Source organism: Leopardus geoffroyi, chromosome C2 (assembly GCF_018350155.1).
Source record: "Leopardus geoffroyi isolate Oge1 chromosome C2, O.geoffroyi_Oge1_pat1.0, whole genome shotgun sequence".
Lineage (NCBI taxonomy): Eukaryota > Metazoa > Chordata > Mammalia > Carnivora > Felidae > Leopardus > Leopardus geoffroyi.
The window spans coordinates 158,695,691-158,712,071 of NC_059333.1; the positions used below are offsets into that span (position 1 = coordinate 158,695,691).

General features: G+C 42.8%; 1 protein-coding gene across 4 annotated transcripts in view; it reads left to right on the top strand.

The window, feature by feature from the left end:
* TCAIM (T cell activation inhibitor, mitochondrial) overlaps positions 1 to 15,817 on the top strand; it is a 77,534-nt gene extending 61,717 nt beyond the window's left edge. For all 4 annotated transcript variants that reach the window (XM_045436795.1, XM_045436797.1, XM_045436796.1 and 1 more), the window contains 6 exons: positions 1,492 to 1,614; positions 5,142 to 5,239; positions 5,519 to 5,610; positions 9,092 to 9,324; positions 10,132 to 10,263; positions 14,045 to 15,817. In XM_045436795.1, coding sequence (XP_045292751.1) covers positions 1,492 to 1,614; positions 5,142 to 5,239; positions 5,519 to 5,610; positions 9,092 to 9,324; positions 10,132 to 10,263; positions 14,045 to 14,285 — 919 coding nt within the window. In that variant the 3' untranslated portion in view covers positions 14,286 to 15,817. The remainder of the gene's footprint in view (positions 1 to 1,491; positions 1,615 to 5,141; positions 5,240 to 5,518; positions 5,611 to 9,091; positions 9,325 to 10,131; positions 10,264 to 14,044) is intronic.
* Positions 15,818 to 16,381: the final 564 nt, after the last annotated feature.

Consider the following 16,381-nt stretch of genomic DNA (forward strand, 5'->3'; position numbering starts at 1 on the left):
ATTAAAAATTCATTAAAAGTTGAATACCTTTACTTAGAGGATAAAGTCCCAATTCCTTCTCCCAATGTGCAAGTCCTCCCACCTTCCTCCCTAGTCTCATCTCATACTTCCCTCCCTCGGGGCGTTATATGATCTGGGCACATTGATTCACCTCATGGTTCCCAGCACACTAGCATGATTGGCTTGCCTTCCCTCGACAGTAATCTGCCTGGAAACATCTGACACGTCTCTCAGGTTCCAGGTCACATATCACCTGTTCCACAGACTCTTACAGACAGAATTCATTCTTCCTCTGTTCTCGCAAAGGCTCATCTATCCTAATTTTTTATCTCTGTATTCCTTAGTAGGTGTGTCTTCCTTTACACAGCGACTTTATCTTCCTTATATCTCAGCACAGCACAGTATCAGGCATTGGATAAATGCAGAAAGACTTTATTGGTTTCAAGATTATCAACTTTGATCATTTTATTTTATTTTTTTTAATTTTTTTTTCAACGTTTATTTATTTTTGGAACAGAGAGAGACAGAGCATGAACGGGGGAGGGGCAGAGAGAGAGGGAGACACAGAATCGGAAACAGGCTCCAGGCTCCGAGCCATCAGCCCAGAGCCCGACGCGGGGCTCGAACTCACGGTCCGCGAGATCGTGACCTGGCTGAAGTCGGACGCTTAACCGACTGCGCCACCCAGGCGCCCCAACTTTGATCATTTTAAAATGTCTCTTCTGCCGGCACCTCTTAAATCCTACTCTAGTTTCGATAACTTCCTTTGTATATAAAAAAAATAAATTTTAATTATGCTAAACCTGTTGCTAGATTTCTAGAGATGGGATAAAGATTTCAAACGTCAGGATACTTCAGAATCAGTCACATGTGCTACACCTTTCAGTAGGCTGCGCTAGCCCGTCACTCAGCCATGTCCATGTGAGAGGATAGAGCTACGCTTCTAACCAGAGCAGATGGGCAAACTAATGAGGTGAAAGAGTCAGACTCAGAAGGCACAGCTAATGGTGCTGGTGACATGGAGAAGGCAATGCCCGTGGCTGAAGGAACTTGCAAAGATCACTTTGTGGGTTCTAGCTGGGTAGACTCCAACTCCTTCCTTAGTTTAATCTTCATCATTAACTCCCTGAGCTCTCAGTGTTTACTCCCCCATAGCTCTATCCAAGGCCCGCAGTGGCCAGACCTTACCAGTCCAGTTTTTGTTTATGTTTTTACCCCAGAGTCTCCAAAAATACCTGTCTATTTACTCCCCTGGGGCTCACTGCCACCTCCTTTCCTTCCACCTTACCACATGCCCCGTCCACTCTGCTACTGTGGGCTGTGCTCAACTCTTCCCCGCCTGGTGTTTTGCTTATAATTTGGTAAAGTCTTGGTTGGAAACTCAGTTTAATACTGGGGCTACTTTACGGTAGTGCTTATATCTGTTAGTACTAGAAATATTTGCATTATTGTCAGTATTACAAAGTGTGTATGTCTGTTTTTTCTTTCCAGATCCTGGTTAGATAACAATGGGAAAAGTGCAGTTAGAAAGCTGAAGAACAGTTTGCCACTTAGAAAAGAACTAGATCGTCTAAAAGATGACCTGTCTAATCAGCTGCAGCTCTCGGACATCAGGTAACAAAGGCAGAGCCTAATTTGTAGATGGGAGTAAGCAGGTGCTATCTATTGGTCAAGCTTTCCAGCAGTTAGATATTTGCATCTTTAATTTAATTATTCTGATTACTAAATAATCTTCAGTCATCTTTTTCAGAAATTGTCAAATGTTCATCTGTGTAAGAAAATGATCAATTTCGGGGCGCCTGGGTGGCGCAGTCGGTTAAGCGTCCGACTTCAGCCAGGTCACGATCTCGCGGTCCGTGAGTTCGAGCCCCGCGTCGGGCTCTGGGCTGATGGCTCAGAACCTGGAGCCTGTTTCCAATTCTGTGTCTCCCTCTCTCTCTGCCCCTCCCCCGTTCATGCTCTGTCTCTCTCTGTCCCAAAAATAAATAAACATTGAAAAAAAAATTTTTTTTTAAAAAAAAGAAAATGATCAATTTCTTGCTGAAAACAGTGAACTAAAGTTTAGATACTGACATTAGATACTGAACTAAAGTTTAGATACTGACATTTTTAGCATAGCAGTTTAATTTTTTAAAGTAATGTTTATAAGAAAAACATCTATTCCATATGCACATAATATATAAAAAATAATTATTCCTCCATCATGTGAGATCAGTATCCAAGTTTAAAATGAAGGGAGAGAGAAAATGGGTGTTGTATTCTTGGTTCCATGTTTTATAACATGACCTTTTTTTAATGTATATATAATTTTTTTGAGACAGAGAGCACACACTAGCAAGGGAGGGGCCGAGGGAGAGCGAGAGAGACAAAGAGAGAGAGAATCTTATGCAGACTCCATGCCCAGCCCAGAGCCCAATGTGGGGCTCAATCTCACGATCATGAGATTGTGACCTGAACTGAAATCAAGAGTCTGACTGACTGAGCCACCCAGGCGCCCCAACATGACTTTTTAAAGAAGCTTTCATTAACCTGGAAATTGCAAGGTACCTAAAGATACATGTAGGTGTTTATTATAAAAACAGATTTAACAGCTGTTTAAAATGGTAAGGAAGAGAAAGGACCGGGCCTGGTGGACTCCCCACCAGGGAGGACTCCCCATTAGGAGAACTCTGAGAAACTGTTGTGAAACATAAGAGACTCCTAAAAACTGAGAACAAACTGAGGGTTGATGGGGGGGGGGGGAGGGAGGGGAGGGGGGGGAGGGGTATTGAGGAGGGCACCTGTTGGGATGAGCGCTGGGTGTCGTATGGAAACCAATTTGACAATAAATTTCATATTAAAAAAAAAAAACTTGTGACATTGCTATTACTGTTTCTTATAACGTGCTTTGTTGTTTTCAACCCTCGTTAACAGGATGCTTTTTCTTCTTTTGAACTAAAATGACTCTTTGGGTACCATAATAGCACCTTTTCTTTGTGCCTGCCCGGTATTGATAAGACGTATATGTTCTGTTCTTGTATGTTCAAATCATAGTGGGTTTGGGGTTTTTTTTTCAAATCATAGTTTTATAAGAGAATTCAGATTTCAAGGAAAACGTGTGGACTTGGGGTATGTGGGGTGTTGGGTTTTGTGCTGATAGCTGCTCTTTGATCATCAGGTCAATATTTTTAGGCCCTGCTTTGTTTATAGGGCATTCTTCCTATTCCACAATCTAGTAGCACGGACTTTTCTAGCTCCAACCAAATAACAAGATCCCTTTTAAAAGTTTGTAAAATAAATTCCTGTACATAAAAGTAACTTTTTCTAGTGCAAATTCTAAATGATCTATCAAAGAGACTGGGATTAGGAAAATAAAAGGATTTTTTTTAAGGATTTCTTAAACATAAAAAGAAACAAGCATTATGTTACAATATGGTGTAGAAATTTCTCAGCTTTGACTTTTACCATGGTAAATGTCAATAAATATAAGCCACATAAACAAAAGCTCTTGGGGGTTCTCCATTTTTCAGAGTGCAAAAGCGTTCTAAGACCAAAACATTTGAGGACCATGGGCATGATGGCTTTCCACTATTAGAAAATTACCCAAACCTCCAAAAGATGGAGACATTGCAACCAATGACGTTTCTAACTATTCAGCCTGTGTGAAAGACCCTTTGTTAATAGGAACTGTATTTAGTAGCTCTATCACCGTGTTAATTTTATTTGAAATGATATCTTCTTCAACTGTGGGCTAAAGGAAAATTTTTGAAAATTGGTTTAATCTTAACAGAAATGACTTTCATCAGAATCAGTGATAGGGTGAAGAAGGAACCTAAGTTTTTTGAGCACGTGTTTTGAGAGTCTTACTCCTTCACATATATTCTCCCTATGATTTATGCTGTGCTGGAGGAGGTGATCCCACTTTGCATGTATGGAAAGGAAAGCTTAGTAAGGACAGAAGCAACTTGTTCAAGGTCACAGAGCTAGTAAGCCACGGAATTAGAATTCACAGGTGGGTGGGTGTTCAGACACTGCTAAAGATCAGTGCCATATAATATATATTATTATATAATAATAATATATTTACATATTACATTTGCACACCAGTGCCTCTGTAACATCATGTGAACATCAGGTTCCATCTTGTCACTAAGATTTAGTGTTCATTTATAAAATAAGTAGATCACATGTCATAAAAATCACTTAGTCCAGAATAAGATAAAAAGAATCTGATAAACCTAACTGGAATTCCTAATTAGAACTTAAATCCAGAGGCCCCCAGGTGGCTCAGTCAGTTAAGTGTCCGAATTTGGCTTAGGTCATGATATCATGGAGCATGAGTTCGAGCCCCACATTGTGCTCTGCACTGACTGTAAGGAGCCTGCCTAGGATTCTGTCTCTCCATCTCTCCCATCTGCTCTCTTGCTCTCTCTCTCAAATAAATAAATTAAAAAAAAAAAAAACTTAAATCTAAAACAAAATCATCATCTTTGAGTGATGTGGAGATGGAAAAGATTTTTTTAAGTGTTTCCTATTTCATTCTCTTCTTTTTCTTTTTTTTTTTTTTCTTTTTTTAACTTTATTTTGAGAGCAAGAATGACCCATGACCTGTGCTGAAATCAAAAGTCCAATGCTTAACCAACTGAGCCACCCAGGGGCCCCTCATTCCCTTATTTTAAAATAGAAACAGCATAGTGTATTTGCTTGCTTTATTTGTTTGTTTGTTTGTTTTATTTTATTTTAGAGAGAGAGAGAGAGGGTGAATGGGGAGGGGCAGAGAGAGAGAATCTTAAGTAGGCTCCACACTCAGTGTAGAACTAGACTTGGAGCTCTATCCCATGACCCTGGGACTGTGACCTGAGCCAAAATCAAGAGTCAGACATTCAACCAACTGAGCCACTCAGATGCCCCTGTATTTGCTTGTTTTAAATCTTTGGGTACCTGAACATAGTAGTAATATCTTTACCCTCTGGCCAACCATTCATTTTCCATTTGGTTGTTTCATAAAATAATGAGCTAGTTGGAAAACACGACTACTTGAAAAAAGCATTCGCAGGAATTAATTCTCTGTCTTTCACAGGAATTAAGCAGCTGGGGTGAATGCACGGCTCTTGCCTCAGGGATGCCTGCTGCTAACGTGCCTTTGTGCTCTGGTGTCCTAGGTGGCAGAGGGGCTGGGGCATCGCCCATCGCTGTAGCCAGCTTCACAGTTTAGGCCGCCTAGCACAGCAGAACTTGGAAACACTTAAAAATGCAAAAGGTAAACAATTTCCATTTTCTTTTCAAATATCACACGGCTGCTCTACACATCTGTAACTTGTGGAGGAAAACGAAGTGTTAAAAATCCTTACAGATGTGACCATATCACAGCTGAATTTTTAAATGTGTTCCTTTGAATAAAACAGCAACATAAAATTAGCCTTTAAGCTTCCACCTAATTTAATCCTGAATTTGTATGCTAAGTTTGAGTAATTATTTGCACAGTGGTGAACGAAGCGTCTCTGGACAGTGACCAAAGGGTTTGTGTTTTTATCATCAGGATGTACAATAATATTTACAGACCGCTCCGGGATGAGTGCCGTGGGCCATGTGATGCTAGGAACAATGGATGTCCATCATCACTGGACAAAAGTAAGGAAGAGTTTAAAAGCAAAAGAATCTCTGATTTGTCATAGACATTCGCTTGTCTCAAACTGTGTTGTTACGTCAATGAACTAAAAAACAACTTGAATCATAGTTTCGGCTGTTTTCAGATTAGGTGTTTACTATCATGTAGTTAAAACACTCAGGGGCCTGATTTTTAAGTCAGTTTTTATTTGGAAATTTTGTAGTCTTTCTGAGGCACCGCCTAAAAGGCTTGCATTCTATTGTTTTGGTGTTAACAGATTTACTGCGCTATAATTGACATACAATAAATTGCACAGATGGTATATAATTTGATGAGATTTAACCTGTATAAATAGCCATTACCACAACAAGATAGTGAACGTATCCATCACCCGCAAAAGTGTATTCGTGTCCACTTGTAAGCCCTTTCCTCCATCCCACCACCCTCTCCACAAACAACCTCTGGCATGCTGTTACTGTAGATCAGTTTATATTACTAGAGTTTTCTATAAGTGGAATCACAAAGTATATACTTCTCTTTTTTGGTGGGGGGGGGGGCAGGTTCTGTTTTCTTTCAGTCAACATAATTTTTTTCAGATTCATCCATGCTGTTGCATGTATCAAGAATTTATTCCTTTTTATTGCCATGTAGTTAGTATCTGATCATCTAAATCTACCCCAGTCTGTTTATCCATTTACCTACTGATGGACATTGAGCTGTGTTAGTTTGGGCTGTTGGAAATAAAGCTGCTAGGAACATTTGTCCATGAATAGTTGGATCACATGTTAGGGCATTTTACCTTTTAAGAAACTGCTAAAATTCGCAATGGTTGTCTTTAGTTTTAGCCGTTCTACCACGAGTATGGTTCTATCTCATGTGGGTTTCATTTGTGTTTCCCTAATGACCCATCATGTTGAGCATCTTTTCATGTGCTTATTTGCCATCCGCGTACTTGCTTTTGTGAAGTGGCTATTCAAATATTTGGTAGAAAATATTTGCAAACCACGTCTCTGACAAAGTCTGTGTACCTAATGTATAAAGAACTCTGAAACTCAACAGTCAAAAAAAAACCCCAAACAATCCAAAAACAAAAATAAAAGACATGAACAGGTTTGTCACAGAAGGTGACCTACAGATGGCAATTTTTTTTGAATGGCTAAGATGAAAAGTAATGATACCACCAAATTCTGGCACTGGTCACTGGTGGGGGTATAGAGTGCTACAGGCAGTCTGGAAAAGAGTGTGATGGTACACAACTAAACAAGTGTGACCATATGACCCAGCAGTTGCACCCTTGGGCATTTGTACTAAGAGAAGTGAAAAATTGTGTTCCCATAAAACCTGTACATAAATGTTCATAATAGCCAACAACTAGAAAAACTCTAATGTCCTTCAGCGTGTGAATGTTTAAATTGTGACACATGCATACAACAGAATATTACCCAACAAAAAGAGGGAATGAACTACTGATACCAGCCACAACTTGGGTGGATTGGCACAAAAGGACATTGTGCTGAGTGAAAAAAGTCAGTATCAAAAGACTACATACTGTGTGATTCCATGTACATAATGTTCTTAAAATAAAATTGTAGAAAGAACAGATTAGTGGTTCCCAGGGGTTGGAGAGTGAGGGACTCTCCCCGCCGTGGTCCGTGGATAGTGCATGGGTAGGCATGCAGGATCCATAGAGTGGAACTGTTCTGTATCTTGACTGTGGTCATGGCACGTCAGTCTACACATGGGATACAGTTACATAGACACACATACACCGCCCCGCCCCCCATACCCACACCCGAGTGTAAGTAAAACTGATAAAGTCTGAAGAAGGTCAGTGGATTGTTTTCAATGTCAGTTTCTCAGTTGTGATAGTATACTGTAGTTTTGTTAGATGTTACCATTGGGGAAACTGTATGAAAGATGTTCTGTGAAAATAAAAAGTTTTTTAAAGGTAGCTACCATTCATACATGGATAACTCATTAAGAGAAAAAAATGGAAAAAGTGGGTAGGGAAATTATTTTCACAGAGTGTTGGAAATACATTATAAATAACTTGTGTGCCGCTATTGCTTTTATCATCGCAGAGTTTTTGATGCCTTTCGACTCCTCTGCGAGTTGTACATCCCAGCTCTTTACGTCAAGTCTGAGTCCTCAGTGCGGCATCCCAGGGCCTTCCCCAGTCCAGCCGCTCCCGCGTCTTCAGCCTTTTCCTTTCCACACACGTGCCACGCTCCAGCCACACCAGACTCCAGAATTTGGGATGTGCTGCCCCTTGCCATGCTTCCATCTTTACACATGTTCTTCTTTCTACCCCCAAAACACTTCCACACGTATCTAACTGTTGCTAAATCCTGCTTGTCTTCTCAGCTTTTCAGACTGGTCACATTAGACTTCCTTAGAAACCTTTGCTTGAACCTCTCCCCTGTGTCCACTCATGTTTACATGGCACTTAGTACAAAGAATCCTGGTTCTTGTTTTGTTTCCTTGCAGCCCAGCTGAAAAGCAGGGCCCACCTTTTATAATCTGTACACACAGTTTAGTGCTTAAGTACATGGTAGGTGCTCAGTGATATTTATTGCATGTAATTGAGTTTTGTTGGAATTAAAAGTAAATTCTGAAGAAATATACTTGGAGGGAACTACAGGTACTTTATTTCCCAGACCCTTCTTTATTAGACCATATAATCATTCTAAACTAATTTGAGATTCTTACCTGATTTTTTTTTAAATTTTTTTAAATGTTTGTTTTTGCGAGAGGCATACAGAGCACGAGTGGGGAAGGGGCAGAGAGAGAGAGACAGACAGACAGACAGACAAGACAGACAGAATCGGAAAGCAGGCTCCAGGCTCTGAGCTGTCAGCACAGAGCTCGACGTGGGGCTCGAACTCGCGTCTGGAGCCGCGAGATCATGACCTGAGTCAAAGTCGGACGCTTAACCAACTGAGCCACCCGGGTGCCCCACTTACCTGATTATTTAAATGTTAGTACTTAGGACTTATTTTTATTTGGAACGTATTTCTTTTTTTCTGCAATCTCTTCAGTCCTATCTAAAAATTCCTGGGGCGCCTGGGTGGCGCAGTCGGTTAAGCGTCCGACTTCGGCCAGGTCACGATCTCGCGGTCCGTGAGTTCGAGCCCCGCATCAGGCTCTGGGCTGATGGCTCAGAGCCTGGAGCCTGTTTCCGATTCTGTGTCTCCCTCTCTCTCTGCCCCTCCCCCGTTCATGCTCTGTCTCTCTCTGTCCCAAAAATAAATAAACATTGGGAAAAAAAAATTAAAAAAAAAAATAAATAAATAAAATAAAAAATAAAAATTCCTAAGATTTACAGTGGGTTGTTTTGAATATTAAGTCATAGTACTTATTTGAGCTTTCCTTCTAGAAAAACAATATTGTTGTTAAAATTTCTCAATACCACTAATTGGAATCCTAACATTGTTTTATGTTTTATGTTTACTTAGTTTTATGTTATTAAACTAAGTATTTCTTTCATTTTTTTAAATACTGTAGCTTTTTGAAAGATTACCAAGTTATTTTGACCTTCGGAGGAGGCTGATGCTGTTAGAAGACCAAATAAGCTATCTTCTAGGTGGCATACAAGTGGTTTATATCGAAGAGTTGCAGCCAGTATTGACACTTGAAGAGTATTACTCTCTTCTTGATGTGTTCTATAATCGGCTGTTGAAAAATAGAATACCCTTTCACCCTCGAAGTCTACGTGGTTTAAAAATGATCCTTAACAGGTAAATATCTAAAATAAGAATTATTTTTATTCTTTCACTTAGATGTGTTGTGTGTGTAGGTAGATTAAATTGTTTTGTGTTTCACTGTGTGATTCTTAGGAACTAAAGAAAAGAATGTCACTCCTGTTAGCAGCGCTCTTTACACATTAAAAAAGCCAACATGAGGGGCGCCTGGGTGGCGCAGTCGGTTAAGCGTCCGACTTCAGCCAGGTCACGATCTCGCGTCCGTGAGTTCGAGCCCCGCGTCAGGCTCTGGGCTGATGGCTCAGAGCCTGGAGCCTGTTTCCGATTCTGTGTCTCCCTCTCTCTCTGCCCCTCCCCCGTTCATGCTCTGTCTCTCTCTGTCCCAAAAATAAATAAACGTTGAAAAAAAAAAAAAAAAAGCCAACATGAGAGGATTGAAGGATTGAATCTCTAGAACATTTTTGAAATACATTGCCACTTCAAGGCAAAGTCAATCCTGTGGAAAACTTTATAGCGTTAGACCAATTTGAATCAGCCCGTGTTTGTTGCGCACACATTGTTGTCACAGCCTGTGCTTGCTGTTTAAAAGCACACCTCACCGTCCAGTGGGCTACTGCCTCCGTTTACAGGTGAGGGTGGCCATACAGTGAGGAAGAATGCAGTTAGCCTGAAAGAGTCTCTTTGGGGACAGCAAAAGTTAAAATGTAATTTTGCTATACTTTTAAAATGGATTTCCTTGAAAAATTCCCTTATCGCTAATCAGACTAATAACATGTTTTCTTTGGGGGCAGAGTGGGGAATGAGAGATCAGTGACTTTTCCTTTTATGTATATTTCATTACAGTGACAGATATGCTCCAAGCTTGCATGAACTCGGGCACTTTAACATCCCAAGCCTCTGTGATCCAACAAAGCTCCAGTGGTTTATTCTAACCAAAGCCCAACAGGCAAGAGACAACATGAAGAGGAAAGAAGAGTGAGTGCTATGAACCCTCTGTAACTTCCTACCAGTCAGTCTATTAAACATTCAGGGGCGCCTGGGTGGCTCAGTCGTTAGGCGTCTGACTTTGACTCAGGTCATGATCTCACGGTCCGTGAGTTCGAGCCCTGTGTTGGGTTCTCTGTTGTCAGCACAGGGCCTGCTTTGGATCCTCTCTCTCTCTCTCTCTCTCTCTCTCTCTCTGTCCCTTCCCTGCTTGTGCTCTCTCTCACTCAACCATGAACATTAAAAAATAATAATAATAAATAAATAAAAATTTGAATATTCAGAATTCATAAATATGGGACATAAAAACTGTATTACACTTAGAAAATTGATTCATTGGTGCATAGTCCATGTTTACTTATCCCCCACCTTATTCTGCCAAGAATTGCATATGGCGTTTCCTGATATAAGAGTCTAAATTACATTACCACCATGTGCCTCAATTGGAGGATCAAGACTTGTTAATATAAAAGTCAACTCAAGAGCAGAACGAAGATAAGAGTATCAGAAAGAAAGATGACAGGCATGTTTTCTGTTTAAGACTTTGAGACCTACTGGTGCAAAGCAAGCTTCGTCTGAATTTAAGTAAAGGAGAAGAGATTAGAAGTAAAAAATTGTTGCAGTTCATAAGCGGTCCTGTATCTGTGTCGTTTGTATCTTTGAAGGAATCTTAGCCAACAGTTTCCTATTTTGTGGCCAGTGGATACTGCTTAATAATGTTTCTACTATGAAGAAAGGAGGATATTACACTCAAAAGAGGGTTGTTTTTCTAAAGATGTTGGCAAAGGAGGTTTGCATACTGAGAAGTCATTCATTCATTCATCCATTCAGCTGTCATTTGCCATGACTGACAGGTGCCATCGATAGAAAGATGGAGGTCGGGTCCCTGCCGTCCTGGAATGTGTTTCTGGTGGGAGGTGCGAGCGCCGGGTAGCTGGGCCAGGGTGGGGCTGAGTGACAAGCACCAGGGCTACTGCTCCCCGAAGGCCACGGAGGCCCAGAGAAGGCGGCTGCACGTGTCCGGGGAGGCAGCAAGGAGGACGGAGACCGGCACCCGGGAGGCAGAGGTGACCGTTGAGCCGTGGACCGTTGGGGCATTGGTTCCAGGTTTTCCTGTCCTGCCACCCGCTCACCCCTCCGTGCCTACCAGTTGCTCATTCAGAAGAGATCGAGGGTGGCAGTGGGGGAGGGCCACGGAAGTCATCCCTCTGACAAGAAATAACGGGGCCGTTTGCATATAAAAACTAAGTGAAGGAGCTGCATCTTTGTTTGGCTTGTGGGGTTGGTGACAGCTGCGTTGGCGGGATCCGATGGCACAAACACCCTACTTCCTGACTGGGTGCTCAGCCTCCGTGTTTGTGATGTGATTTTCTCAGTTGTGAGTCAGCTTGAACCCTCGGGAGCAGCCCTGGCCAGCCTGTCATCGTCACGGCTGACAATTTTGTTGGCTACACTGTCGCTGCTGCTTCTGTCTTCTCAACGGCCACTTAATAGGCTCAGTGTATTGCTACTAGATTTTGAGGAAGTCAAATAAAAAGAAATGCAGTTCACATGGGTTAGCTTTTGAAAGTTCCATCCTACCAGTGAGTCGGGTCAATATAGTGGCTCATCAGAGCAGCCAGAGTGAGTTACTCTGTGAGAAGCCCAGTCGGGGCTCGTCAGTGGCCTGCAGGCCAGGACCCCCTCCACTCATCCCTCGCTCACTTTGCCCCAGCCGGGTGGCCCTTCTGTTCTCCCCTGGCACCTGCCTGGAGCGCCTCTTCCCAGTGCCCTCCCGGTTCACCCTTCACCTCCCTCTGGGTCTCAGCTCGCATCTACCTTCTTTCTGGGTGAGGTTTTCCCTGGCGGTTAGCGGAACCAGCCCCCTCCCCTGCAGCACCCCCTCCACATGCCCTGGTCTGCCTTGCTCCCTCGAACTCACCACCATCGGCCTCTGACAAGCTCTTTTCCTTATTTATTCAGTGCCTGTGCCCACCCAGACAGAATGTGAGTACCACAAGGGCAGGGACTTTTGTCTCTTATTCCCTCCTGTGCCAGCATCAGCGCCTGGCACACAGGAGGCCTTCGGGAAGATAACGGACTGAATCCATTAACTTGCATGTTGCCTGAGCCTTGCTCTGGCCCTGGCCCTGGAGCCTTCGTCCCTGCTTCACTACCCGTGGAGAGGAAGCCACTTTGTTGCTGGTCCCAGTATACCTCCCCTCATAATCATTGCTTTCATCCTTCTGCAGACCTCTGACTCTGGGCCCAGAAGTCCCCTCCACTCTGCCTTCTCTTCTCCTTTGCTCTTTTTCCCCACCCTATCAAGGTTGCCCTCCTTGTAATCACCAGGGGGGGGTTAAGACTACTGGCTTCCCTCAGATGAAGTGTGCTCCTAGACCGTGGTTTTCACCTTTTAGCTGCATATCTCTATAGAGTGGATTTCCGAGTGGAAATTCAAATTATAAAAAAGGTAAAAACTCGCTGGTTTTCTGTCTGAAGAGGAAGGGAACTAGGGGCCCCCGTCCCCACAGGGAACCTCGGAATAGCTCTGCAGGAGCCTGCCAGCCGATTAAAACCACTATGCTAATAAGCTAGTACCTGGGTCCCAAGTAGACTCCACGTGGCCTTCTCAAGACTGCCTCTTAACACCGCCTGGCTGCGCCTCCTGGCTGGCACTGTCTGTGGAACCCCTGCTGTGTTTGGAGGCTGGGAATAACCTGTGCACAGCTCTCACATAGGGCGGTCGTGACCCAGGGTAACCTGGGCCTAGCGGTAAGCCAGCTGTCCCCAGACAGGCTGTCCTCACTCAGTGTTTCTGTGGAAGTTCACTCACATTTCCTCCTACCCTATATCACATACTATAAATTTTAATGTCATTTAGACAAACTGGAAACCATGGAAATGTACAATAATGGAAGAATGTTTAAATAATTTCGATACTGACATATAGAAGAAACAACCATTTACAAGAATGTTCACTGGGGCGCCTGGGTGGCTCAGTCGGTTAAGTGTCTGACTTCGGCTCAGGTCATGATCTCACAGTTCATGGGTTCGAACCCTGCATGGGGTTCTGTGCTGACAGCTTGGAGCTTGGAGCCTGCTTCAGATTCTGTATCTCCCTTTCTCTCTGCTCCTCCCTGACTCATGCTCTCTCTCTCTCTCTCTCTCTCTCTCTCTCTCAAATAAGTAAATAAACATTAAAACATATCCGTAAACATTGACCACCTGTGGGATAATGTACTTAAGACACCAAGTTCTGCCAGGAGTTGTCTACTTTGCAGGCCTTTACTCAAGCCCTTGATGGAAGAGGCATTGTTGCTTGCAGGCGAAGGGGAGGGAGCAGAAAGGGAGCTGATGGGTTTGGAAGTGAGTGGAGTGAGCCCTTCCTCCTCAGGGGGCCAGCTTGGGTATTTGGGAATTTCCAGAAGTCATTGCTGCCCAAGGGTCAGAGAGCAGGTGGTTCCTAAAACTATGGCTTTTACACTCTGCTTTCTGCCTTCTTTGGTCACTAACAGCTGCTCAGTGAGGCAGGATTAGAACTTTTTAAACTATGTATTAATTATTTTTACCCATTGCTGCTAAAAAAGATTTAACAAATACTTTTAGAGATACATGCACAACAACGATTGGCATGTGTTCTGAGCATGTAATTCGCCCCTTGCGGGCAACACCATTTTCAATGTTGAGAGTGGAAAGTTAGAGCCCCAATATACAAAATTGTATCTACATTTTATGTTATTTTATTTGGTGATAGCTTGTGGCAATATTACGTTTATTTTCAATATGACAGGTTAAAGGTTATTGAAAATGAATTGATAGAGGCTTCAACGAAGAAATTTTCTCTGGGAAAGTTTTATAAGGAGCCCAGCGTTTCTAGTATACAAATGGTGGATTGTTGTAAGAGACTTCTAGAACAGTCGCTGCCTTACCTACGAGGGATGCATCTCTGCATTTCACATTTTTATTCTGTCATGCAAGATGGAGACGTTTGTATTCCTTGGAACTGGAAGGACGGAGAAGCCGTTAAGTAACACAGAAATCGGTATTATTTTTTGAAGAGACAAGAAACCGTTAAACTTATTTAAATCCACAATTTAATATAACAGTATTATTTACATATTACAAGGACAAAATTTCTAACTGCTGCTCTAAAAGTAGACCTTTTTTAAAAATTAATTTCTGCTACAAAACTTGCTTTAAAAGGTTTTATCTCCCAGTCTTATGGCGTTTCTTAGCTGATTGGCAAAACTGGGTAAAAAGATGTCAGCATCAAGGAACATATTTTGCGGTATGTAAATGAGGGGTTCTACGAAGTTGAGGATATATATTTTTATATGAGTGAGCGTGCGTAAGTGTAATCAGGTCTCATTCAGCGTAGCTCCGGAGCGATGGAACTCATTCAACATGCAACTTTGTAGTTACATCTCATGGGTCAATACAAATGCGTATTTTGCAGCCAGTACGGGACAGTTGCTGTCCAAAACAGAAGACTGACGGATGGCAAAAATTAGATAACCGAATTTTTCCTGAAAGAAAGAGTGGAAGGAAAAAAAGCAACTGGATGCATGTATGGTATTGACATGGACATAAGCAGTCTGATACCAGTTCGTTAGAAACATCTTAGTGACAGAAAACTTGGGTTTAAACCCGTGGGTTTTCCTACCCATTAATATATCACAACTGTTGGTAGCATGACACAACAGACAGTAAATGTCTTTGAATCAGTGAGGGGACTCTGGTTTCTCATGGACAAACTATCTGGAAAAACCCTTGCTGGTGTCCCACAGAGTTCCAGCAAGTAGAATCAAGTGTAAAATGGTTCAGGCCATCCAGGATTTGTCACCTCCTCAACCCCGGGCTTCCTGTTCCTACCAGTGTTTCACATCCGGCATGACGTCCCTCTGAGCCGCCCGTGTGGGAGGTTGTGCGGCCTCCCTGAGGTCGCAGCACGGCTCAGACCTAAGGGCCATGGCGGGCCCACTCTGGAGACGCGGGGCTTCTCTCTCTGCAGTCCTTTCCCTTCGGATAATGCATTTCGCCAGATCCAAAACCTCTCCAGCTTGTTTCTCAGGAGGATAAGGTGAATCTAATTTGGGACACCATTTTCGTGGCTCCTACTGCTGGCTGAAGAAATAAGAAAGGAAGTTTTTTTCACAGTGCATCAGAAAGGGAAAGAGCTGTTAACCATTCTTGAAGTATGTTTCAAATTCATCTAAAACACCGATTGTTTAAACTGTTTAAATTCAAATGCGTGTTCAAAAGAAATACTGATGTGTAATTTTTATAGTTTGTGCATAACATCCCTGTGAACCTTCAGTAACAAGTATACTGAATTTGTTTTTCTAATGTAAAAATGTTGCCTATAAGGATTTTCCAGAGCCAAATGATGGGGGTGAACAATTCCTTCCTTAAAGGTTATGTAAGAAAATTTATTGAAAAGTAGCTTTGGATCATGCCATTTCTAAAATCAACTAATATAGAATCCTCAGTAATATGTTTTGAATTGGACTTTGTCTCAGAACTGATTGTTAACAATAATATAATAAATAATACATTAATCAGATTATTGTTTTCCTTATTCAGTTATTAATAGTTTCACAACTCCTAGAACATAATAAGAAATTACAAGAAACTGATGGCCTGGCTTACATCAGAAGCCGCATCTGTCTTCAGGACAGATCTCCCCAAGCCCTACTTCCTCCTTCATTTCTTAAAGACCTCTACCTCCAGGCAGCCCCCCTGAGCTCATGAGGGAGTGGTGGGCATTGAGAAATGGATCGGTGAAGTAAGAGGGACCGGGGCTGCCTCTGGAGTCAGCTCACCTTTGAAACCTCCAAGGACTCTGCACATCCCAGGCAGAGGCCCCTGAAGTGAACCCCTCCAGCTCAGGCTACTGTCCCAGCACCCTAGAGTTCCTACCTCCCCTATACTAATCCAGTGTCACCACCCCACCCCAACTTCCCTGGAGGGACCTGTCTGTGCTTCCCCAGAGTGAGCCAGTTAGACCATGTCCTGTGGAGGATGGCTCCAAGGCTCTGGGCTCTTCTACAGGGGGCTGTGGTCCTGGCAGCCTTCCACCACAGGCCCCAGAGCTGGGAGCCTAAGCTCCTGGGAGGCTGGCACCCAG